Raw genomic sequence first — 21,123 nt, 5'->3', positions numbered from 1 at the left:
AGTTTAGGCCAATATGTATTCTTCTACATATTTTTGGTAAAAAAAAAATCGCAATAAGTGTATATTGATTGGTTTGCGCAAAAGTTATAATGTCTACAACATAGGGGATAGATTTATAGCATTTTTTAAATTATTTTTTATTTTACTTGTCATTGGCGGCGATCTATGATTTTTATTGCGGCAGACGATATTGCGGCAGACATATCGGACACTTTTGACACATTTTTAGGACCATTCACGTTTATACAGCGATCCGTGCTATAAAAAGGCACTGATTACTGTGTAAATGTGATTGGCAATGAAGGGGTCAACACTAGGGTTCCTAGGGAGGGATTCTAACTAGGGGGAGGGGACTCACAAGGGGAGGAGACCGATCAGTGTTCCGCTGTACTGGGAACACACCATCGGTCTCCTCTCACCTGACAGGATGCGGATCTGTGTGTTTACACACACACAGATCCACGGTCCTGCTCTGTTACCCGGCAATCGCGGGTGCCCGGCGGACATCGCGGCCCCCGGGCATGTGCATCGGGTGCCCAGTGACGCGGCGGGCGCGCGCCGGGAAGGCAACGGCATCATATGATGCCCTCCCAGAACGAGAGCTGGGCCGCTTGGCCGTCATATGACAGCCAGGGGGCAGCAAGCGGTTAACCCCTTCAGGGGGATCAGTTGATGATGAATATATCTTCCTTCCAAATCTGGCCATACATGGTTCAGTTTTATCGTTCATCCAGCGGGATGAGAGGAAAAAACTGAAGTGATTCCCCCATCCACACATTGGAGGGGGATGGGGGAATCCTCCCCGCTGCACTATTGTATTCTGACAATGGGGGGCGCTCCTCCGCTCTCAGAATACACAGATCAGTGATGAAGCTATTGGCTGCAGCCGCTGATGGAGTGACTTTTATCCGGCAGTGACCACACATGGATGGAAATGTGACCGATCCCTGCTGAACCAGCTGAATTTCCATGTCTCTATGGTCACCATAAGTGACTTCCTCCCCTCCCCCTCATCTCCTTCATTATGTAAGTCATGCTGAGATAATCTCCCATTGGCTGAGCAATATTCTCATTTGTCTCTGAGCTCCTTCTTGCTATTCCTCGTCCTGCCTGTTGTTTCCTTGGATTGATTTTCTGTGTAGTGACCCCGGCTTCATCTCTTGGATGCGCTCGTCTGTTGCTTGTCCTGACCTTTATCCTGATTCCTGGATCTCCTCCTCATCTCTCCTCCATATCCTCTTACACAGCTTTTCTCCACACCTGCAGTGATCCTGGGGGGTGGAAACTTGGCACCAGCACTCAGCAAAATCCATCCCCACCATTAGGAGCTCTGGAGAAAATTGTCTGCTATTTACACTCCGTTCCTCCGCACGTCACCTGATCACATGAGAGCTTACTTTCACAGATTCCTGACAGATTTCTGTATGGTAAAGGTCAAAGTTCACTCTTCAGTTTAGGAGAGGTAGGACACACCCAGGAACAAGGATTTGGTTTGCATGGGAGCCTCAAATAGAGGTCCCCTCAAATCTCCCCATCCAAATGTCCCTCCATCCAGAGTCTATATGTCCTATGACATCACACTGACCTCACAGCTCCTCCTCCCAACGTCCCTCCATCCAGAGTCTATATGTCCTATGACATCACACTGACCTCACAGCTCCTCCTCCCAATGTCCCTCCATCTGTTTTTTATTTTCTGATGCTCTTAGGATTTGGGCGGACCCTTGGCATCCTCGTTTGCAAAGTGGGACTGTTGGTCCTGCATTGTATGTAATGACATCAGAATACATGCAACAAGCTTTTAACCTGCATTGTGTGGGGGTCCTGTGTGGGTGAATTATATCTCAGTCTGAAGTGGGGCTTTAATGGAAACCCAAATGGTGAGGTGAGGAGGATTCTGGGAATATCATTTGATTTTACTATTTGTGTTCAGATCTAGAGTTTTCCTCCTGTGAAGTCTGGAGATCATATGACCATCACATTGCCTCCACCTCCCTCCCTGATAGAATAGAGAAATACAAAGAAGATTCTAGAAGTCACCAGAGAGATCATGGAGGAGAGGTGAGCGGTGCTGGGAATTCTGGGACATTATCCAGTAACAGACAAGGGATGTGTCTGGATGGTGACTGTATCATTGTGTGTGTCAGGTTCCTATAAGGTGTCAGGATGTCACTGTCTATTTCTCCATGGAGGAGTGGGAGTATTTAGAAGGACACAAGGATCTCTACAAGGACGTCATGATGGACAATCAGCCGCCCCTCACATCACCGGGTAAGAGGAGACTTTATTGTAAAGGAGAGAGCAGTACGGAGGCTCCACCTAGATCCCCCATCATCTGATAAACACATAGAAACAATGTATTCAGTCAGTGTGTGTGTTTCCTACAGATGGATCCAGTAATGGGAACCCACCAGAGAGATGTCCCCGTCCTCTGTATTCCCGGGATTCCACACAGGAAGATCACACCATCCCTCACCATCATCAGGTAGATGAGGAACAATCACTGATAGTATCATTAGGATCTGTACATTATCTGCATTGTTACAATTGATGTCATTTTTATTCTATATTCAGAGTGGAAACCTGAGAGGTTCTAAAGTTGAGGTTAAAGAAGAGATAAAAGAGGAGTATGGAGTGATGGAGGAGTTTTCAGAAGGACACAATGATATGATGGAGCCACCTAATGCCAGGAACCCACCAGAGAGATGTCCCCGTCCTCTGTATTCCTGGGATTCCACACAGGAAGATCACACCATCCCTCACCATCATCAGGTAGATGATTGACAATTATTAGTAGTTCTGATTTATACACAGCATGTTTGGTAAAATGAATTTCTTATTATATTTTCAGAGTGGAAACCTCGGGGATAATAATATTGTTGTTAAAGAAGAGTATAAAGATGAGGATGAGGAGTATGGAGTGATGGTGGAGTTTTCAGAAGGAAACAAGGATACGATGGAGGCACCTAATACCAGGAACCCACCAGAGAGATGTCCTCATCCTCTGTATTCCCGGGATTCCACACAGGAAGATCACACCATCCCTCACCGATATCAGGTAGATGATTAACAATTATTGGTAGTTATAATTTATACACAGCATGTTTTTTGCAATTAAAGTTGGCAAACGGTTTGGCCTGAACATTGCCTGTTTGCCCGTTTGGCGAGCACCAGAATTTACAGGGCATTCGGTGGATGTTTGCACCGCTGAACCCTCTGCAATGCACTACATGCTGCACAGTGCATTCTAAGCCCTGATTGGGTAATGCCTTGCCCAATCAAGGTGCAATGAATAGCTAAATATTAAGGAGTGGGGTCTGGAAGCTGCCCATGGCACCCCTAACAACTGATGAGTCTTCAGCTGTTAATGGGCTTCCTCCCTGACAGCTGAATTGAAAAAAAAACATTGTCGGCAATAAAAAAGTGAAAAAAAACAAAACGTTGGAGCCCCCCCTCCGATCCATACCAGACCCTTATCTGAGCATGCAGCATGATAGGCCAGGAACATGCCCTCAACATGGGGGGGTGCAGGGGGGCCTCCCATCCCAAAGCACCTTGTCCCCCATGTTGATGGGGACAAGTACCTCTTCTTGACAACCCTTAGCGGTGGTTGTGGGGATCTGTGGGCGGGGCTTATTGAAATCTGGAAGACCCAATAACAAGGGGGGCCCCCAGATCCTGGCCCCCCCATGTGAATGAGTATGGGGTGCACAGTACCCCTACTCATTCACCAAAAAAGTGTCAAAAAGTAATGAAAATACAGAGACTGTTTTTGACAATTCCTTTATTAAAAAATAAAAAAACAATGTCCCCCCGATGTTTTTCCATTTCATTCACGACGCCCGCTGCACCGCCGACCCCCCAAAAAAAAAAACGCTCCACAGTCAAAATGCCTGGCTTGCCATTTGACAGTTCTTATATAGGTAAAAGGCGGAGCCATTCAGCGACGTCAACTTGTGGCACCGCCCCTCTTGTGACGTCACCGACCACTACATGCTGGGCACCCTCCTATGTTGAGGGTATGTGGCCTGGTATGGTTCAGGAGGGGTGGTGGCGCTTGCTCGTCCCTCCCCATTCCTGACCTACCAGGCTGCATGCTCAGATAAGGGTTTGGTATAGATTTTGGGGGGACCCACGCCGTTTTTTTTTTTTTAAAAGGGCCTGGTATGGAATGGGGGGACCACCATGCTGTTTTTTTTAACATTTTTCTATTGCCGGAAAAGGTATTGTATTGCCGGCAATTTCTTAATTTTTTTTTTGAAATGTCAGTTTTGCTGCAGCAGGTTCTATACATGGTACAGATACACCACTTTACAGACAGACTAAGGGGACCCCCCAGGCACTATATTTATTGGAATTTTTTTTTGTGTTTCACTTTAACCACTTGCCGATCGCACTTCAATATACTTTCCTATAGCTGACTGGCGGCTGGAGCATGGCTGGCTAGTTCTGGGAGGGTGTCTATTGCTGACCTCCTGTGCTCAGGCTACTTGCGCGCCCCCCTGGGGCACACACCTGGAAGTGTCCGTGATTACTGGGTCTGTGGGACCCAGCACATCACGGATCGAGGTAAAGGGCCAATCACAGCGGCCCTTTAACACGTGATAGCTCTGTTCAATGATGGATCGATAAGTTTGTCAACTAACCCGGGATGGCACTCAGGATCATGCCAACTCACGCAGCTGCAGTGTTTCTCTCTCCTCTCCTCACATGCTGTATCAATGTGAGGAGAGGAGAGAGAAACCACACAGCAGCGTGAGTTGGCATGACCCTGAGTGCCATCCCTGTGCCCGTACAGTGCTATCAGTGCAACTACTATGTTGGGATATTTGCTTTACAAAATGGGGTCATTTTGTGCGCGTTTCCATTGTCCTGGTGCTCCAGGGCCTTTAACAGTGTAGTAGGTAATTAGGAAATTAGATATGTCATTTTATGCCCCTAGAACACCTGATGGTGCTCCCTGCATGTTGGGCCTCTGTATGTGGACAGTGTAAAAAAAAAAAGAAACGCAAAGAGAAACTCAACAGTGTCAGAAAGAAGGAGGTAGGGATACCTACAGAGCAAAAAAAATGACCTATTGAATAGCAAAAATGGGGCAAAGAGATGCCCCGGAAAATCCCTTGGAGAATCAGCCAAGGTATATCCAAAAATTGAAGATAAACTTTATTACTATATCAAAAAAGTGTGTAAAAATTCCAAAAAAACATTTAAAAAGGTACAAGTAAGGGGTACATCCCCATCATACCCAGCATTAAAAAACATAAATACAAAACTTGACATGACAACGTTGTCACACTAAGGCGCCAAACCTATGGGCCCCACTCATACACCACCATGCATGCGCCCAGCTGAGCTCACTGATTGGAGCTGCTGTGTAAATAGTATATTTAGTTTCATCCAGGAACACCAGTTGGGACGGATTGAATGAAATAGAATTGTTTCGCTAAATGCCCGTACCAGGCTTGTTGCCATTACTAATGTCCATACCAAAAGGGAGTGTCCTGGTGAAGTAATTAGTGATAGATAGACCGTTGTTTGAGCCATATGAGTGCTGATATCAAAAACTGAACTGAAATGTTGCAGGTATGAAATAAAGAAGCTGGTCGGGAAGTGCTTGGTTAAGTAACCACATATAGTCTCAGGCAAGTATAAGGAATCATGGATTTTCTCCCGATCGTTCTTGGTGCTGCTAAAGTATGCACAGCTCACATGAGCATTTCTTATAATCATTGTTAGTATTGAGGAAATATTGATGAGAAAAATGGAAAATTCAAATGGTAGCCCGAAGGCTCTCACCACTCCATGACAACCCCCAGGGATTCCCTAGTCTCCATAATCTCGAAGATATGTGTAGTTCTTCCAGTAGTGGCGATACCGCTGACAGGTAGACCACATCCAAATGTCCACATGTGCTTGAGCAGTCGATTGCTTCTCAGCAGGGTATAAGGCAATCGGATCAGCTGCTTGAATAGCTTTCAGCTACAGTGGCACGGAAGGCTCAGTGGTCAATGTGTTGTAGCAGACTTGTCCAAATAGCGGTGGATGGCAGTGCGGAAGTGTTACACGCACATTAGCTGGAACGCAGAGTGTATCGTGGGGCTGGTTAGATGCTCGCTACGTCAATGCATTTCGCACACGTGATTGTGCGCTTCTTCAGGATGTACGACGTAAGATTGCATCGTCTTCTTAAAGGAATCAATGTCCAATCGGTGTAGACTACGTCAAAGTACAATTTGAGGGGCCATCTTGTGGTGACAGGTCATATTGAACATGATTTAAAACAAAGCAAAAAACAGGTTGTTTGTGTGAGATATTGCGTAATAATATTTTTAAAGGATAAACCTCTGGATTCATTCATTAATTCTCAGCGAATATGTTCAAAAGGGTTTATACAAAGAACCATAGCTCTAATAAGACTTTCATCTAAGTATAGAGCGACGGTACTTTGTATATGTTTTCTCGGAAATATCAAATTAATATTTACAAGTACAGAAGAAGGGGGGAGGGGAAGGAGATGAGTTTGATGAATTCAATGTGTCAATCAATTCTGCCGGTCGGCTAATCATGGCTCTAAGAATACCTCAACTCATTGTTTAACCCAATAGGCTGTAAAGAGATAAGTCTAAAAATCCATGATTTTTCTTTTTTCAGCAGAACGCGATCAAAGTCGCCTCTGCGTGCTGAAAGATTTAAAGCGAAAAATCCTTTGAAACGTAGGCCTGAGGATTTACCACTATGGTACATTGAAAAATGCTGTGCCACGGGGGTCTCCTCTTTTAGTTTGATACTTTTGAGGTGTTCACTGATCCTTATTCAGAGTTGGCGTTTAGTCTTACTCACATACAGTTTATTACAAGGGCACTCAAGGATATATAGTACCTGCGTAGTAGAACAGTTAATAAATTCCTTGTTTCTTTCGGAGTCAGTGAACACCTCAGGTCACTTCAGATCAACATAACGGCACATACCACAGTGGCCACAAGGATACGTTCCCTTGGGTCGAGGCATATCAGTGAGCCAGTTTCTGTAAGTCATATGGGCATGTCTGAATGGACCACTGTATCATTAGGATTTCTGGCACATGTGTGGTCTAGAACCCACTATCTCTTCCATACCAATGGGACGGGTCAAGATGTGCCAATGGTTCCGTAAAATGGAGTCAATCTGACTCCATCGGGATCCATATTACATGATTAGTCTAACTGGCCCATCAGTGACATCAGGAACTGTCTCACGATCAGAAAGCAGGTCAGACCTAGTCTTGTTTGCAGCAATCTTACGCGCTTGTTTCAAAATATGGTGAGAGTAACCACTCTCTCTAAAATGGCTATATAATAGGTCTGACTCTCGTCTGTAGTCCTCTTCAGCATTGACCGCAGAGCCTTCCGAATCACTGTAGCTATAAGCTATTCAATCAGCTGATCTGATTGCCTTATACCCTGCTGAGAAGCAATCGACTGCTCAAGCACATGTGGACATTTGGATGTGGTCTACCTGTCTTACACATATCTGTGAGACTACCGAGACTACAGAATTCCTGGCGGTTTTCATGGAGTGGTGAGAGCCTTCGGGCTACCATTTGAATTTTCCCAAGACGTCTTTCAGGACAGCACCTGAGAGATAGTGACTCCTCCCACCGGACCATAGGACACACCTTCTTCCTCCAGAACTTTAAAGCACCTCACTACCATACCTCAGTTTTTGTGCTTCCTCTGGCCCGGAGGGAACATCTTTGGGAGGGGAGTCAAGATCTCTTTGGTGGTCCTGAGAGACGGGGCTTCCTTCTTCTCTTATTTCCTTCATCAAACTGGAGAGAGCTCAAGGCAATAGCCTTATCTCTAAAGGCATTTGCTCAGGATCTTCACTCTCAGCATGTTCAGATTCTAACGGACAATGCCACGGAAGTGGCTTATATAAACAGGCAGGGGGGTACAAGGAGCAAGTTACTGCAAGTACTAGCCATGGAAATTCTTTGGTGGGCAGAGGGACACTTGCTGTCTCTATCAGCAGTCCACCTAAAAGGGACCCTGAACAGGGTGGCGGATTTCCTGAGCAGGAACCCCATTCAAGAAGCAGAATGGTCGCGGAATCCAGAAGTTTTCACTATGATTGCCGAAAAATGGGGGCAGCCAGAGGTGGACCTGTTCGCCTCAAAGGAGAATGCTCAGGTTCCTCAATTCTTTTCCCTGAACAATCACGACGGGTCACTAGGGACAGATGCTTTGGCGTATCCATGGAAATTCCATCTTTGTTACGCCTTCCCCCCCATTCCAGTTAATTCCGTTAATATTAAGGAAAATTCAGAAGGAGATGGTACCAATCATCCTAATCACGCCCTTTTGGCCAAGAAGGGCTTGGTTTTCAACCCTTCTGAGAATGGCGGTCAAACCTTGTTGGCATCTGCCCCTCAGGCATGATCTTCTGTTACAAGGCCCGATAAATCATCCAGAGGTGGCCACTCTGGAGCTCACAGCTTGGTATCTGAAGAGCAGCTCCTAAGAAGCAAGGGGTTTTTCTAACCGGTTGATTACAACACTATTGTCAAGTAGGAAAAAGGTGACTAGGGACATTTTATTCTAAGGTCTGGAAGGTTTACATGGTGTAATTCATCTGCCTAGGACCCAGGGAGTCTTATTTCCATTCTAGAATTTTTACAAAATGGAGCTGACAAGGGGCTAGCGGTTAGTACCCTGAAGGTGTAGGTTGCTGCGCTAGCAGTGTTCTTAGAAAAATCTGTGGCCTCGAATCCGCTGGTAATCAGATTTTTTTAGGGCTCTTACGAGATCTAAACCAGCACCACTTAAGGCTTTCCCTAAATGGAATCTGTCGATAGTCCTGCAGTCTCTAACAAAAAGTCCCTTTGAGCCTTTGAAAGAAGCGCCTCTCAGATATCTCACTTTTAAGACCGAGTTTCTGATTGCCATTGTCTCTGCATGCAGGATGAGTGAGTTCAACGCTCTATCAATTAAGGAAGTTTATTTGTCTATTTTTCCAGATAGAATTATAGTTAGGACAGACCCAAAATTCTTACCGAAGGTAGCTTCAGTGCAGAATCATGCTCAAGACATTGTACTTCCAACCTTCTGCCCTAACCCAGCAAGGAGACTTTTTTCCACATGTTGGATGTCAAGAGGGCTTTGTTGTGTTACTTGGAAAGAACAAAGCTCTTTAAACGTTCAGATTCACTGTTTGTGCTATTTTCAGGCAACAGAAAAGGTTGCCAGGCTTCTAAAGTTTCTTTAGCGAGATGACTGAAATTATCAATTTCAGAGGCTTATTTGCATGTAGGTCTGTCTCCACCAGCAGGAATTTGTGCACACTCAACCAGAGCACTGGCGGCCACTTGGGCAGAGAGAGCTGGTGCCACCCCTGAACAAATTTGCAAGGCGGCAACGTGGTCAAGTTTTCACACATTCGTGAAACATTACAGGCTGGACCTCACATCTGCCAGCGGTCAGGCTTTTGGCAAAAAGGTCCTGCAAGCTGTTGTCCCGTCCTAAGGGGGTAAGTCTCTGTTATCCTCTCAGGTGCTGTCCTGAAAGACGCCGTGGGAAAAACCAAGTTAGACTTACCGGTAACTTGTTTTCCAGAAGTCTTTCAGGACAGCAACATCCACCCCTATTGCGTTTAATATACTATGCTGTGACTAACGTATTTGTTTATGTGTTCCGGCCGTAGCCGGAGGTTCTCTTCTACAACTGAGGTATGGTAGGGAGGTGCCACCCTTTAAAGTTCTGGAGGAAGAAGGTGTTTCCTATGGTCCGGTGGGAGGAGTCACTATCTCACAGGTGCTGTCCTGAAAGACTTCTGGAAAACAAGTTACCGGTAAGTCTAACTTGTTTTTTTCTCATCATTATTTCCTCAATACTAACAGTGATTATAAGAAATGTTCATGTGAACTGTGCATACTTTAACAGTACCAAGAACGATCGGGAGAAAATCCATGATTCCTTATACTTGCCTGGGACTATATGTGGTTACTTAACCAAGCACTTCCCGACCAGCTTCTTTATTTCATACCTGCAACATTTCAGTTCAGTTTTTGATATCAGCACTCATGTGGCTCAAACAACGGTCTATCTATCATTAATTACTTCACCAGGACACTCCCTTTTGGTATGGACATTAGTAATGGCAACGAGCCTGGTACGGGCATTTAGCTAAACAATTCTATTTCACTCAATCCGTCCCAACTGGCGTTCCTAGGTGAAATGAAATATACTATTTACACAGCATCTCCAATCAGTCAGCTCAGCTGGGCGCATGCATGGTGGTGTATGAGTGGGGCCCATAGGTTTGGTGCCTTAGTGTGACAACGTTGTCATGTCAAGTTTTGTATGTATGTTTTTTTAAGGTGGGTATGATGGGGATGCACCCCTTACTTGTACCTTCTAAATGTTGTTTGGAATTTTTACACACTTTTTTGATACAGTAATAAAGTTTACCTTCAATTTTTGGATATATACCGTGGCTGATTCTCCAAGGGCTTTTCCGGGGCATCTCTTTGCCCCATATTCTCTATTCAATCTGTAAGTAGACAAGCTGTGTAAAAGTCTCACACATGTGGTATCACCATACTCAGGAGGAGTAGCAGAATGTACATAGCAAAAATTACACCCCAAAATACATGTTATGTGTAAGAAATATCTTATACATGGACAACTTTGTGTAAAAAATAATGTGTTTTTCATTTTCTTTCCACATTTTCCAAAAACTTGTGGAAAAAAATGACGTTCAAAAAACTCATTATGCCCCATAGAATATATGTTGGGGTGCTTACTTTCCAAAGTGGGGTCATTTTTGTTGAGCCTTTTTCATTGTCCTGGTGCTTTTGGGGCCTTCAAAAGTGTGATAGGTAGTCAGGAAATTAGATGTGTAATTTATGCTCCAAGAATGCTTGATGGTGCCCCCTGCATGTTGGGCCTCTGTATGTGGCCAGGCTGTGTAAAAGTTTCACACATGTGGTATCGCCATACTCAGGAGGAGTAGCAGAATGTATTTTGGGGTGAAATTGCAATTATGAATATGCTGTGTGAATGAAATAACCTGTTAATATGACAATTTTGGGAACAAAACGTCACTTTGCAAATAATTGTGGGAAAAAAAATGACAACTTCTAAAAACTCACCATGCCGCTTCCTAAATACCTTGGACTGTCTTCTTTTCAAAAAGGAGTCATTTGGGGGTTTTTGTACTTTCCTGGCTTGTTGGTGTCTCAAGACATATCGGGTGTGATCAATTTTCAGTGATTGGCACCGTAGCTTGTAGACTCTATAACTTTCATAAAGACCAAATAATGTACACTGATTTGGGTTATTTTTACCAAAGATATGTAGTAGTATAAATTCTGGCCCACATTTATGAAGAAAAATTACTAATTTTCAAAATTTCATAACAGAAATTAAGAAAAATTATTATTTTTTTTTTTTTTACAAAATTTTCAGTCTTTTTTTTATTTATAAAGCAAGAAATAAAAACCTCAGTGGTGATTAAATACCACCAAAAGAAAGCTCTATTTGTGTGAATTGAGAAGTGTTGCCTCAATAGGTAAATACAATGACTAGGGTTAGGTATCATCCCATAATTATATAGTGAAGAAGGGGAAAATAGGTCAAGGGCTACTCCAAGCAATGCCCTCGAACATCATTAGTTAGGACTATTTCAGTACCCAGATATACAACAAAAAAATATTATAAAAGATGTAACATTTATTACAAAATAGATAAACAGTACAAAATTCACAACAAGAACAACTCAGTAATTGTTGAAGAAATATCACATAGACATAGCATTAAAAATAATGATTTAAGGGCCCCCACAGATATGTGGAGACAGTGATGTGGGAATGGACGTAGTTCTCGACAAGTTTCGCGGCATGTGTCGCTTCTTCAGGAGGCGTCACCCAAAACATCTATAGAAAAATACAGTCTTATAATTACAATATCATGATAATTGTAATAATAGCAAAAACAGTAGCATATTTAATTCAGAGTATTTGGAAAAAGTCCTGTGTGACTCACCAACGAAGACCCTTGTGGCAATAAACGGCATCAGTTGAGACACCCTATAATAGGGTAGTCCCCCGGGGACGGACACAGGGGGCTATTTGGGACGGACTAGAAGTAAAATAAAATATATATAAGTATGATTAATTGATTTATCGTGGGTTCCAACACAAACCCAGTGCACAAGATAAGATTAGGAGAAAAGGAGTAACAAGTTTGAAAAAGGGATAGATGGGGAGGAAAGGTAATAGGGAAGGGGGGGAGAAGAGTTGGGATAGAAAAAAAAAAAAGGAAGGGAGGGAAAAAAACAGAAAATAGAGAGGGGGGGAGGGGGGAAAGAACAAGAAAAGAGAGAAGTTTGGGAAGAGAAAGAAGGGATGGAATAAGAGAAAGAGAGGAAAGGGGAAAGAAAAAGAAAGAAACAGAGGAAGGAGGGGGGAAGGGAAGGGGAGGGGAGTAGAAAAGGGGGGGAAGGGAATAAAGGGGAAGGGAGGAGGGAGGGGAGGGAAGGAGGAGAGAAGGAATAGGGGGAGGGGGGACCACCCAGGAAGTGAAAGAAAAAGACACCGATTGAAAAAAAAAATCACACAGGACTTTTTCCAAATACTCCGAATTAAATATGCTACTAACTGTTTTTGCTATTATTACAATTGTCATGATATTGTAATTATAAGACTGTATTTTTCTATAGATGTTTTGGGTGACGCCTCCTGAAGAAGCGACACATGCCGCGAAACGTGTCGAGGACTACGTCCATTCCCACATCACTGTCTCCACATATCTGTGGGGACCCTTAAATCATTATTTTTAATGCTATGTCTATGTGAAATTTCTTCAACAATTACTGAGTTGTTCTTGTTGTGAATTTTGTACTCTTTATCTATTTTGTAATAAATGTTATATCTTTTATAATAATTTTTTGTTGTATATCTGAGTACCGAAATAGTCCTAACCTTGATTGATGTTCGAGGGCATTGCTTGGAGTAGCCCTTGACCTATTTTCCCCTTCTTCTCTATTTGTGTGAAAAAATGACACAAATTTCATATGGGTACATGGGTACAGTGCTGAATGACTGAGTAATTGTCATTCAAAATGTGAGAGCGCTAAAAAGCTGAAAATTGGCCTGGTTAGGAAGTGTATGTAAGTGCCCTGTAGGCAAGTGGTTAAGCATCATTAAAACCCCTGCTCCTGGAAAAACAATCTTTTTAAAAAGACAAAAACAATTGATACCTGTCCCCCAGGGCAGTACCTGGCCCCCATACCCTTTTTATGGCCAATTAATTGTATATAAGCCTTCAAAATGGGGACTTTTGATTTTTCAAGTTTGGGTCCCACAGACTTTAATAGGGTTCATCGTTTCGGTCAGAACTTTTTCTCTGTTTGGGAGTTCTGGTGCAAACCAAACAGGGGGGCTGTTTTGCCCATCTCTAGTTACAATGAATGTTTTATTATGTATTCAGAGTGGAAACCTCGGGGATTATAATATTGTTGTTAAAGAAGAGTATAAAGAGGAGGATGAGGAGTATGGAGTAATGGAGGAGTTTTCAGAAGGACATACGAATATGATGGAGCCACCTAATACCAGGAACCCACCAGAGAGATGTCCCCGTCCTCTGTATTCCCAGGATTCCACACAGGAAGATCACACCATCCCTCACTGTTACAAGGTTGGTGGGACGGAGCTTATAAAACACAGACTTATAGGGACAATGTGTGGATTTGTATGTGATGTCACAATAATAAAGCTTTTTTCTTACAGATGATATTCTCTCTTTTTGTTAATTTAGAGTGGAGATCCAATCAATATAGAATTTGAGGTTAAAGTAGAAGAAGAAGAGACATCTATGAGGGATGATCAGCAGTCTATGGAGGAGGATGGAATAACAGGGACATTTATAGAGGAGGACACTCCTACAGAGATCAGCAGAGGTGGGCCATTAACACTAAATACATTCCTCCACCCATACTGCTCACTGATTGGTCCAGAGTAGGGCAGGGGACTGGGTGATATCAGCCTTTAATACCCTGCAATATATGCATATATATAATCCCCTGGTCACTTTCCTGAGCTGTGTTCCCCATCCTATATTCCTGTATTTTTCTCGGATAATCTTCCTTCTCACGGCAGCAGACACAATTTATGTATCTAGATTGAATTTATGGAGATTCTGGGGTTCAGCTGGCAGCTAAATATTAATTTTCACTATAGGCATTAGTAGACCTAGGCACCTGGGGTGTGTGCTTTGAGTCTTCTGCCCGATACCCGGGTATGGCAAGATGTCTGACAGAACAATTCTCCCAGGGTTACTTTTTCTGTTATTTGCTGGCTGTGCCGGGTGGAGGGATATGTCTGTATAGTCTCAGACCCAAGTCACTGAGTGCAGTCTCAGGAGATGGGAGGCAGCGGTGTGGGACCTCTGCAACTTCTCTCATGTAAACATTTAATCTTCCACTGATTCCTGAATACCAATATTATGAGTCCTGACCCTTACACTGTATATTGTACATTACATACTCCTGACCCCTTCACTATATACTCTATGTTGCACATTACATAATTCTGATACTATATAGTCCTATCTGTTGTATCTTATACAATATGTTGTACATTACATAGTCCTGACTTCTGCTCTCTCCACTCTACCCACTGCTATATATACATAATATGTATTCTCTTTTGTTACACCCATTTTCTACCAGCTGGACATTTTATATCTGATGATTTGATTGGAGCACATACTTTTACATGTTGATAATAATGAGATAACATCCTCAAACTTTGGAACCTTAAACATAAAGTGATAATGAGGGAGGAGTCAATAACCCAATGATGGGGGTCTTCAGGATCAGTCCAGTCTTCATCGTGGTTGTTCTCCCCCTATCCTCACTCTCTGACCTCTGGTGGGGCTCAGCCCCGCTGTTATTAATGACTAAATCATGGACTAAATAAGGAAGTGCAGGACTTCTTGTGTTGGGAAGATGGCAATGAGTGATAGAGGGGGTGGAGACACTCATCCTATAATCCTCGCATCACTTTCACTCCTATAAAAGACAGTTCTTGTTGTTTCCTCACTCTCTGACTAAGGTCCATGAATAAAGAAATGAACTGGTAGGAGATCAGAGGACCCATTTACTAGTTACCTTGAGGGTTGAATTGTAAGATCCTCAGAGACAAAGCTGCCTGATGTGGGCGGAGTCCTGGTTTAGGGGAACCAATCTGCTCATGTCTAGTAATAATCTTTTTATTTCTATTTTAGTAGATGGACGGGAGATGAGGAAAACCTCAGAGGATTGTCTCACTTTGTCTCCAGACTGTAAAGTAGAAGATGAGGACATCACACAGTATAGTCCAGGAGAAAACCCGGCTTCCTCAAATGTCCATCTGGCACCACACAGCATAGATGGACCATCGTATTCCTCTTATCCTGAGGAACCTCAGACTGTGAGGGATGGTACCGTCCTTCCAACAGAGAAGAGGTTTTCCTGTACTGAGTGCGGGAAGTGTTTCCCTTCTAAATCCCATCTTAATGTGCATAAAAGATCTCATACAGGGGAGAAGCCGTATTCCTGTCCTAAGTGCGAAAAATGTTTTTCAGTGAAGTCCAGTCTAGACACACATCAGAGATTGCATACAGGAGAGAAGCCGTATTCCTGTCCTGAATGCAGGAAATCTTTTTCACAGAAGTCCAGTCTTCGCAAACATCAGATATCTCACACGGGGGAAAAGCCGTATTCCTGTTCTGAGTGTGGGAAATATTTTTCACTGAAGTCCAATCTGTACACACATCAGAGATCTCACACGGGAGAGAAGCCGTATTCCTGTCCTGAGTGCGGGAAATGTTTTTCACAGAAGTCCAATCTTTTTACACATCAGAGATCTCACACGGGGGATAAGCTGTTTTCCTGTGCGGAGTGTGGGAAATGTTTTTCACAGAAGACCAATCTTTACACACATCAGAGATCTCACATGGAAGAGAAGCCATATTCCTGTCCTGAGTGCGGGAAATGTTTTTCACAAAAGTCCTATCTTTACAAACATCAGAGATTGCACACGGGAGAGAAGCCGTATTCCTGTCCTGAGTGTGGGAAATGCTTTTCAGGGAAGTCCAATCTTTACACACATCAGAGATTGCACACGGGGGAGAAGCCGCATTCCTGTCCTGAGTGCGGCAAATGTTTTTCCGTGAAGTCCAATCTTTCCAGACATCAGAGATCTCACATGGGGGAGAAGCCGCATTCCTGTCCTGAGTGTGGGAAATGTTTTTCAGAAAAGTCCTATCTTCACAAACATCAGAGATCTCACAAGGGGAGAAGCCCTATTCCTGTCCTGATTGAGGGAATTGTTCCTCACTGAAGTCCTGTCTTCCTGTACATCAGGGATCCCACACAACCCTTGAGGTGTATTAGTGCCTTGAGTGCAGGAAATGTCTTCTAAATGAATGTTGCTGGACATCACAGCTCTCATGTGGGGAAGAAGCACCCCCTGATATACACCTCAGATATACTCCATGGCTGATCTTCATCATGTAAGAAACATTTCATAAGGAGATCAGAGATCACCAAAGACATGGATGAAGTGTTGTACCGTGTTGGCTTTTCATTGGCTGAGTACATTTTGGGGTGTAGAGAGGTAAGTAGAGCCTTGAAATGAAAGACATCACCTTCAGAATGTCTGTCTTGTCTGTGTGACGTTTACTGGTAATGATATAGCAGGTTACAGAGCTAGAAGCTGTGAGATCCGACACAGACAAGACAGAAATTCTGAAATTGATGTACTTCATTTTAAGGCTCTACTTACCAGTGGTGACCCCGAAGCGTGTCTCTCTGTCTTCAGTCCATCCTTCTACCATTCCCAAACAGGAGGGAAGGGGAACTCGGAGATAAACTAGGTGAGAACTCCTTTCCTTTGCCCTTGTGTGGGTTTGGGTGGCTTGGCGGAGTGCAGCACCAGAGGGAACACCGCTTGTCTTTAAATCTCTACATATCTTGTCCGGGTAGAGGTTATTGATTGGAGAATATTTATACTGTTTGATTTTGTGTAAATCATTTCTCTTTTCACTTTGAAAGGAGATATTATGTGTGGTTTGGATTTTGGGCCTGAAGATTAGTTAAAATCCCCAAACATATATTTTTCTGAAAGCAGAGGCCCTGGAGAATAAAATGGTGATAATTATTAAGGTGTTACTCATACACAAATGTCACCTTCGTATCCGGGTTTATTTTCTACTTTCCCCCATTTTCTATGGTGTGATCTTTTCTACAATACTTTGTTATAATAATGTAACACGTTATGTATTGTACACAAATTATTAACGACTCCGCTTCCACATTCCAGACAAGTAATTTTCCTGATCAATTGGATTTCTTCCTTTACTATTTCCTGATTTTGTAAAATGACAATAAAAAAATTATTGAACGAAAATAGATTGTGTCGGTGGAATAATGAAAATCTTTGGTACCCAAAATTGCTCATAGGTGACGCTTTAAAAGCTTTTACGGGTCATCAGTTTAAAGTTCACCATAAATAAGGGCCAGAGTGCAGTGGTCAGGAACATGTCACATACAGTCCTGTGTATAGAGTGCAGTGTTTAGGAACATGTCATATACAGCCCTGTGTATAGAGTGCAGTGGCCAGAAACATGTCATATACAGCCTTGTGTATAGAGTGCAGTGGTCAGGAACATGTCATATACAGTCCTGTGTATAGAGTGCAGTGGTCAGTGTCATATACAGTCCTTTGTATAGAGTGCAGTGGCCAGAAACATGTCATATACAGTCATGTGTATAGAGTGCAGTGGTCAGGAGTATATCATATACAGTCCTGTGTATAGAGTACAGAGGTAAGTAACATGTCATATACAGTGCTGTGTATAGAGTGCAGTGGTCAGGAACTTGTCATATACAGTGCTGTGTATAGAGTGCAGTGGTCAGGAACATGTCATACACAGCCCTGTGTATAGAGTGCATTGCCAGAAACATGTCATATACAGCCTTGTGTATAGAGTGCAGTGGTCAGGAACATGTCATATACAGCCCTGTGTATAGAGTGCAGTGGTCAGTTACATGTCATATACAGCCCTGTGTATAGAGTGCAGTGGTCAGTGTCATATACCGTCCTATGTATAGAGTGCAGTGGCCAGAAACATTTCATATACAGTCATGTGTATAGAGTGCAGTGGTCAGGAGTATATCATATACAGTCCTGTGTATAGAGTACAGAGGTAAGGAACATGTCATATACAGTGCTGTGTATAGAGTGCAGTGGTCAGGAACTTGTCATATACAGTCCTGTGTATAGAGTGCAGTGGTCAGGAACATGTCATATACAGTCCTGTGTATAGAGTGCAGTGGTCAGGAACATGTCATATACAGTCCTGTGTATAGAGTGCAGTGGTCAGGAACATGTCATATACAGCCCTGTGTATAGAGCGCAGTGGTCAGGAGTATGTCATATACAGCCCTGTGTATAGAGCACAGTGGTCAGGAACATGTCAGATACAGCCCTGTGTATAAAGTGCGGTGGTCAGGAACATGTCATATACAGCCCTGTGTATAGAGTGCAGTGGTCAGGAACATGTCATATACAGTCCTGTGTATAGAGTGCAGTGGTCAGGAACATGTCATATACAGCCCTGTGTATAGAGCGCAGTGGTCAGGAGTATGTCATATACAGCCCTGTGTATAGAGCACGGTGGTCAGGAGTATGTCATATACAGCCCTGTGTATAGAGCACGGTGGTCAGGAACATGTCATATACAGCCCTGTGTATAAAGTGCGGTGGTCAGGAACATGTCATATACAGCCCTGTGTATAGAGCGCAGTGGTCAGGAGTATGTCATATACAGCCCTGTGTATAGAGCACAGTGGTCAGGAACATGTCATATACAGCCCTGTGTATAAAGTGCGGTGGTCAGGAACATGTCATATACAGCCCTGTGTATAGAGTGCAGTGGTCAGGAACATGTCATATACAGTCCTGTGTATAGAGTGCAGTGGTCAGGAACATGTCATACAGCCCTGTGTATAGAGCGCAGTGGTCAGGAGTATGTCATATACAGCCCTGTGTATAGAGCACGGTGGTCAGGAACATGTCATATACAGCCCTGTGTATAAAGTGCGGTGGTCAGGAACATGTCATATACAGCCCTGTGTATAGAGTGCAGTGGTCAGGATCATGTCATATACAGTCCTGTGTATAGAGTGCAGTGGTCAGTGTCATATACAGTCCTGTGTATAGAGTGCAGTGGCCAGAAACATGTCATATACAGCCCTGTATATAGAGTGCAGAGGTCAGGAACATGTCATATACAGTCCTGTGTATAGAGTGCAGTGGTCAGGAACATGTCATATACAGCCCTGTGCATAGAGCGCAGTGGTCAGGAGTATGTCATATATCGGGGGGCTTCAGTAACCAAAACTGCAGTGTTTATCCTCATGACACAACACAGGAAGCACCTACATGGTTAACAGAGGACAGAATTAAAATTAGACTTGAGAAACTTAACATTAATAAATCACCGGGACCAGATGGCTTGCATCCGAGGGCACTTAGGGAACTCAGTCAAGTGATTACCAGACTGTTGTTCCTAATTTTTACAGACAGTCTACTGACTGGAATGGTTCCAGCTGATTGGAAAAAAGCCAATGTAGCACCAATATTTAAAAAGGGCCCAAAATACATCCCTGGGAATTACAGACCAATTAGCCTAACATCAATAGTATGTAAACTCTTGGAGGGGATGATAAGGGATTATATACAAGATTTTAGTAAGGAGAACGGTATCATTAGCAGTAATCAGCATGGATTCATGAAAAATCGTTCTTGCCAAACCAATCTACTAACCTTCTATGAGGAGGTGAGTTGCCATCTAGATAAAGGAAGGCCCGTAGACGTGGTGTAACTGGATTTTGCAAAAGCATTTGACACAGTTCCCCATAAATGTTTACTGTACAAAATAAGGTCCGTTGGCATGGACCATAGGGTGAGTACATGGATTGAAAACTGGCTACAAGGGCGAGTTCAGAGGGTGGTGATAAATGGGGAGTACTCAGAATGGTCAGGGGTGGGTAGTGGGGTTCCCCAGGGTTCTGTGCTGGGACCAATCCTATTTAATTTGTTCATAAATGACCTGGAGGATGGGATAAACAGTTCAATCTCTGTATTTGTATATATGCCAAGCTGCTGCTAACAAAACAAACAGAATATTGGCATGCATTAAAAAGGGGATCAATTCCAGAGATAAAACAATAATTCTCTCACTCTACAAGACTCTGGTCCGGCCGCACCTAGAGTATGCTGTCTAGTTCTGGGCACCAGTCCTCAGGAAGGATGTACTGGAAATGGAGCGAGTACAAAGAAGGGCAACAAAGCTAATAAAGGGTCTGGAGGATCTTAGTTATGAGGAAAGGTTGTGAGCACTGAACTTATTCTCTCTGGAGAAGAGACGCTTAAGAGGGGATATGATTTCAATATACAAATACCATACTGGTGACCCTACAATAGAAATAAAACTTTTTCGCAGAAGAGAGTTTAACAAGACTCGTGGCCACTCATTAAAATGAGAAGAAAAGAGGTTTAACCTTAAACTATGTAGAGGGTTCTTTACTGTAAGAGCGGCAAGGATGTGGAATTCCCTTCCACAGGTGGTGGTCTCAGCGGGGAGCATCGATAGTTTCAAGAAACTATTAGATAAGCACCTAAATGAACGCAACATACAGGGATATACAATGTAATACTGACACATAATCACACATAGGTTGGACTTGTGTCTTTTTTCAACCTCACCTACTATGTAACTATGTATATACAGCCCTGTGTATAGAGCACAGTGGTCAGGAACATGTCATATACAGCCCTATGTATAAAGCGCGGTGGTCAGGAACATGTCATATACAGTCCTGTGTATAGAGTGCAGTGGTCGGGAACATGTCATATACAGTCCTGTGTATAGAGTGCAGTGGTCAGGAACATGTCATATACAGTCCTGTGTATAGAGTGCAGTGATCAGGAACATGTCATATACAGTCTTGTGTATAGAGTGCAGTGGTCAGGAACATGTCATATACAGTCCTGTGTATAGAGTGCAGTGGTCAGGAACATGTCATATACAGCCCTGTG

General features: G+C 43.3%; 2 protein-coding genes across 7 annotated transcripts in view; one reads left to right on the top strand and one right to left on the bottom strand.

Moving 5' to 3' along the window:
- LOC141121964 (uncharacterized) overlaps positions 1–17,381 on the top strand; it is a 145,127-nt gene extending 127,746 nt beyond the window's left edge. For 3 of the 6 annotated variants that reach the window (XM_073611740.1, XM_073611739.1, XM_073611737.1), the window contains exons 2-9: positions 1,933–2,060; positions 2,147–2,270; positions 2,387–2,484; positions 2,574–2,771; positions 2,851–3,057; positions 13,466–13,672; positions 13,793–13,934; positions 15,263–17,381. In XM_073611740.1, coding sequence (XP_073467841.1) covers positions 2,186–2,270; positions 2,387–2,484; positions 2,574–2,771; positions 2,851–3,057; positions 13,466–13,672; positions 13,793–13,934; positions 15,263–16,359 — 2,034 coding nt within the window. In that variant the 5' untranslated portion in view covers positions 1,933–2,060; positions 2,147–2,185 and the 3' untranslated portion in view covers positions 16,360–17,381. The remainder of the gene's footprint in view (positions 1–1,932; positions 2,061–2,146; positions 2,271–2,386; positions 2,485–2,573; positions 2,772–2,850; positions 3,058–13,465; positions 13,673–13,792; positions 13,935–15,262) is intronic. The other 3 variants (XM_073611741.1, XM_073611742.1, XM_073611743.1) reach the window with 3 other exon arrangements.
- Positions 1–21,123, bottom strand: part of LOC141121984 (uncharacterized) — a 583,368-nt gene that overhangs the window by 451,044 nt on the left and 111,201 nt on the right. The gene's annotated exons all lie outside the window — the stretch shown is intronic.

The sequence above is a fragment of the Aquarana catesbeiana genome, unplaced genomic scaffold (genome assembly GCF_042186555.1).
Source record: "Aquarana catesbeiana isolate 2022-GZ unplaced genomic scaffold, ASM4218655v1 unanchor236, whole genome shotgun sequence".
NCBI lineage: Eukaryota > Metazoa > Chordata > Amphibia > Anura > Ranidae > Aquarana > Aquarana catesbeiana.
Note: the sequence above shows the minus strand (reverse complement) of the source record. Positions and strands in the feature narration are given on the sequence as shown.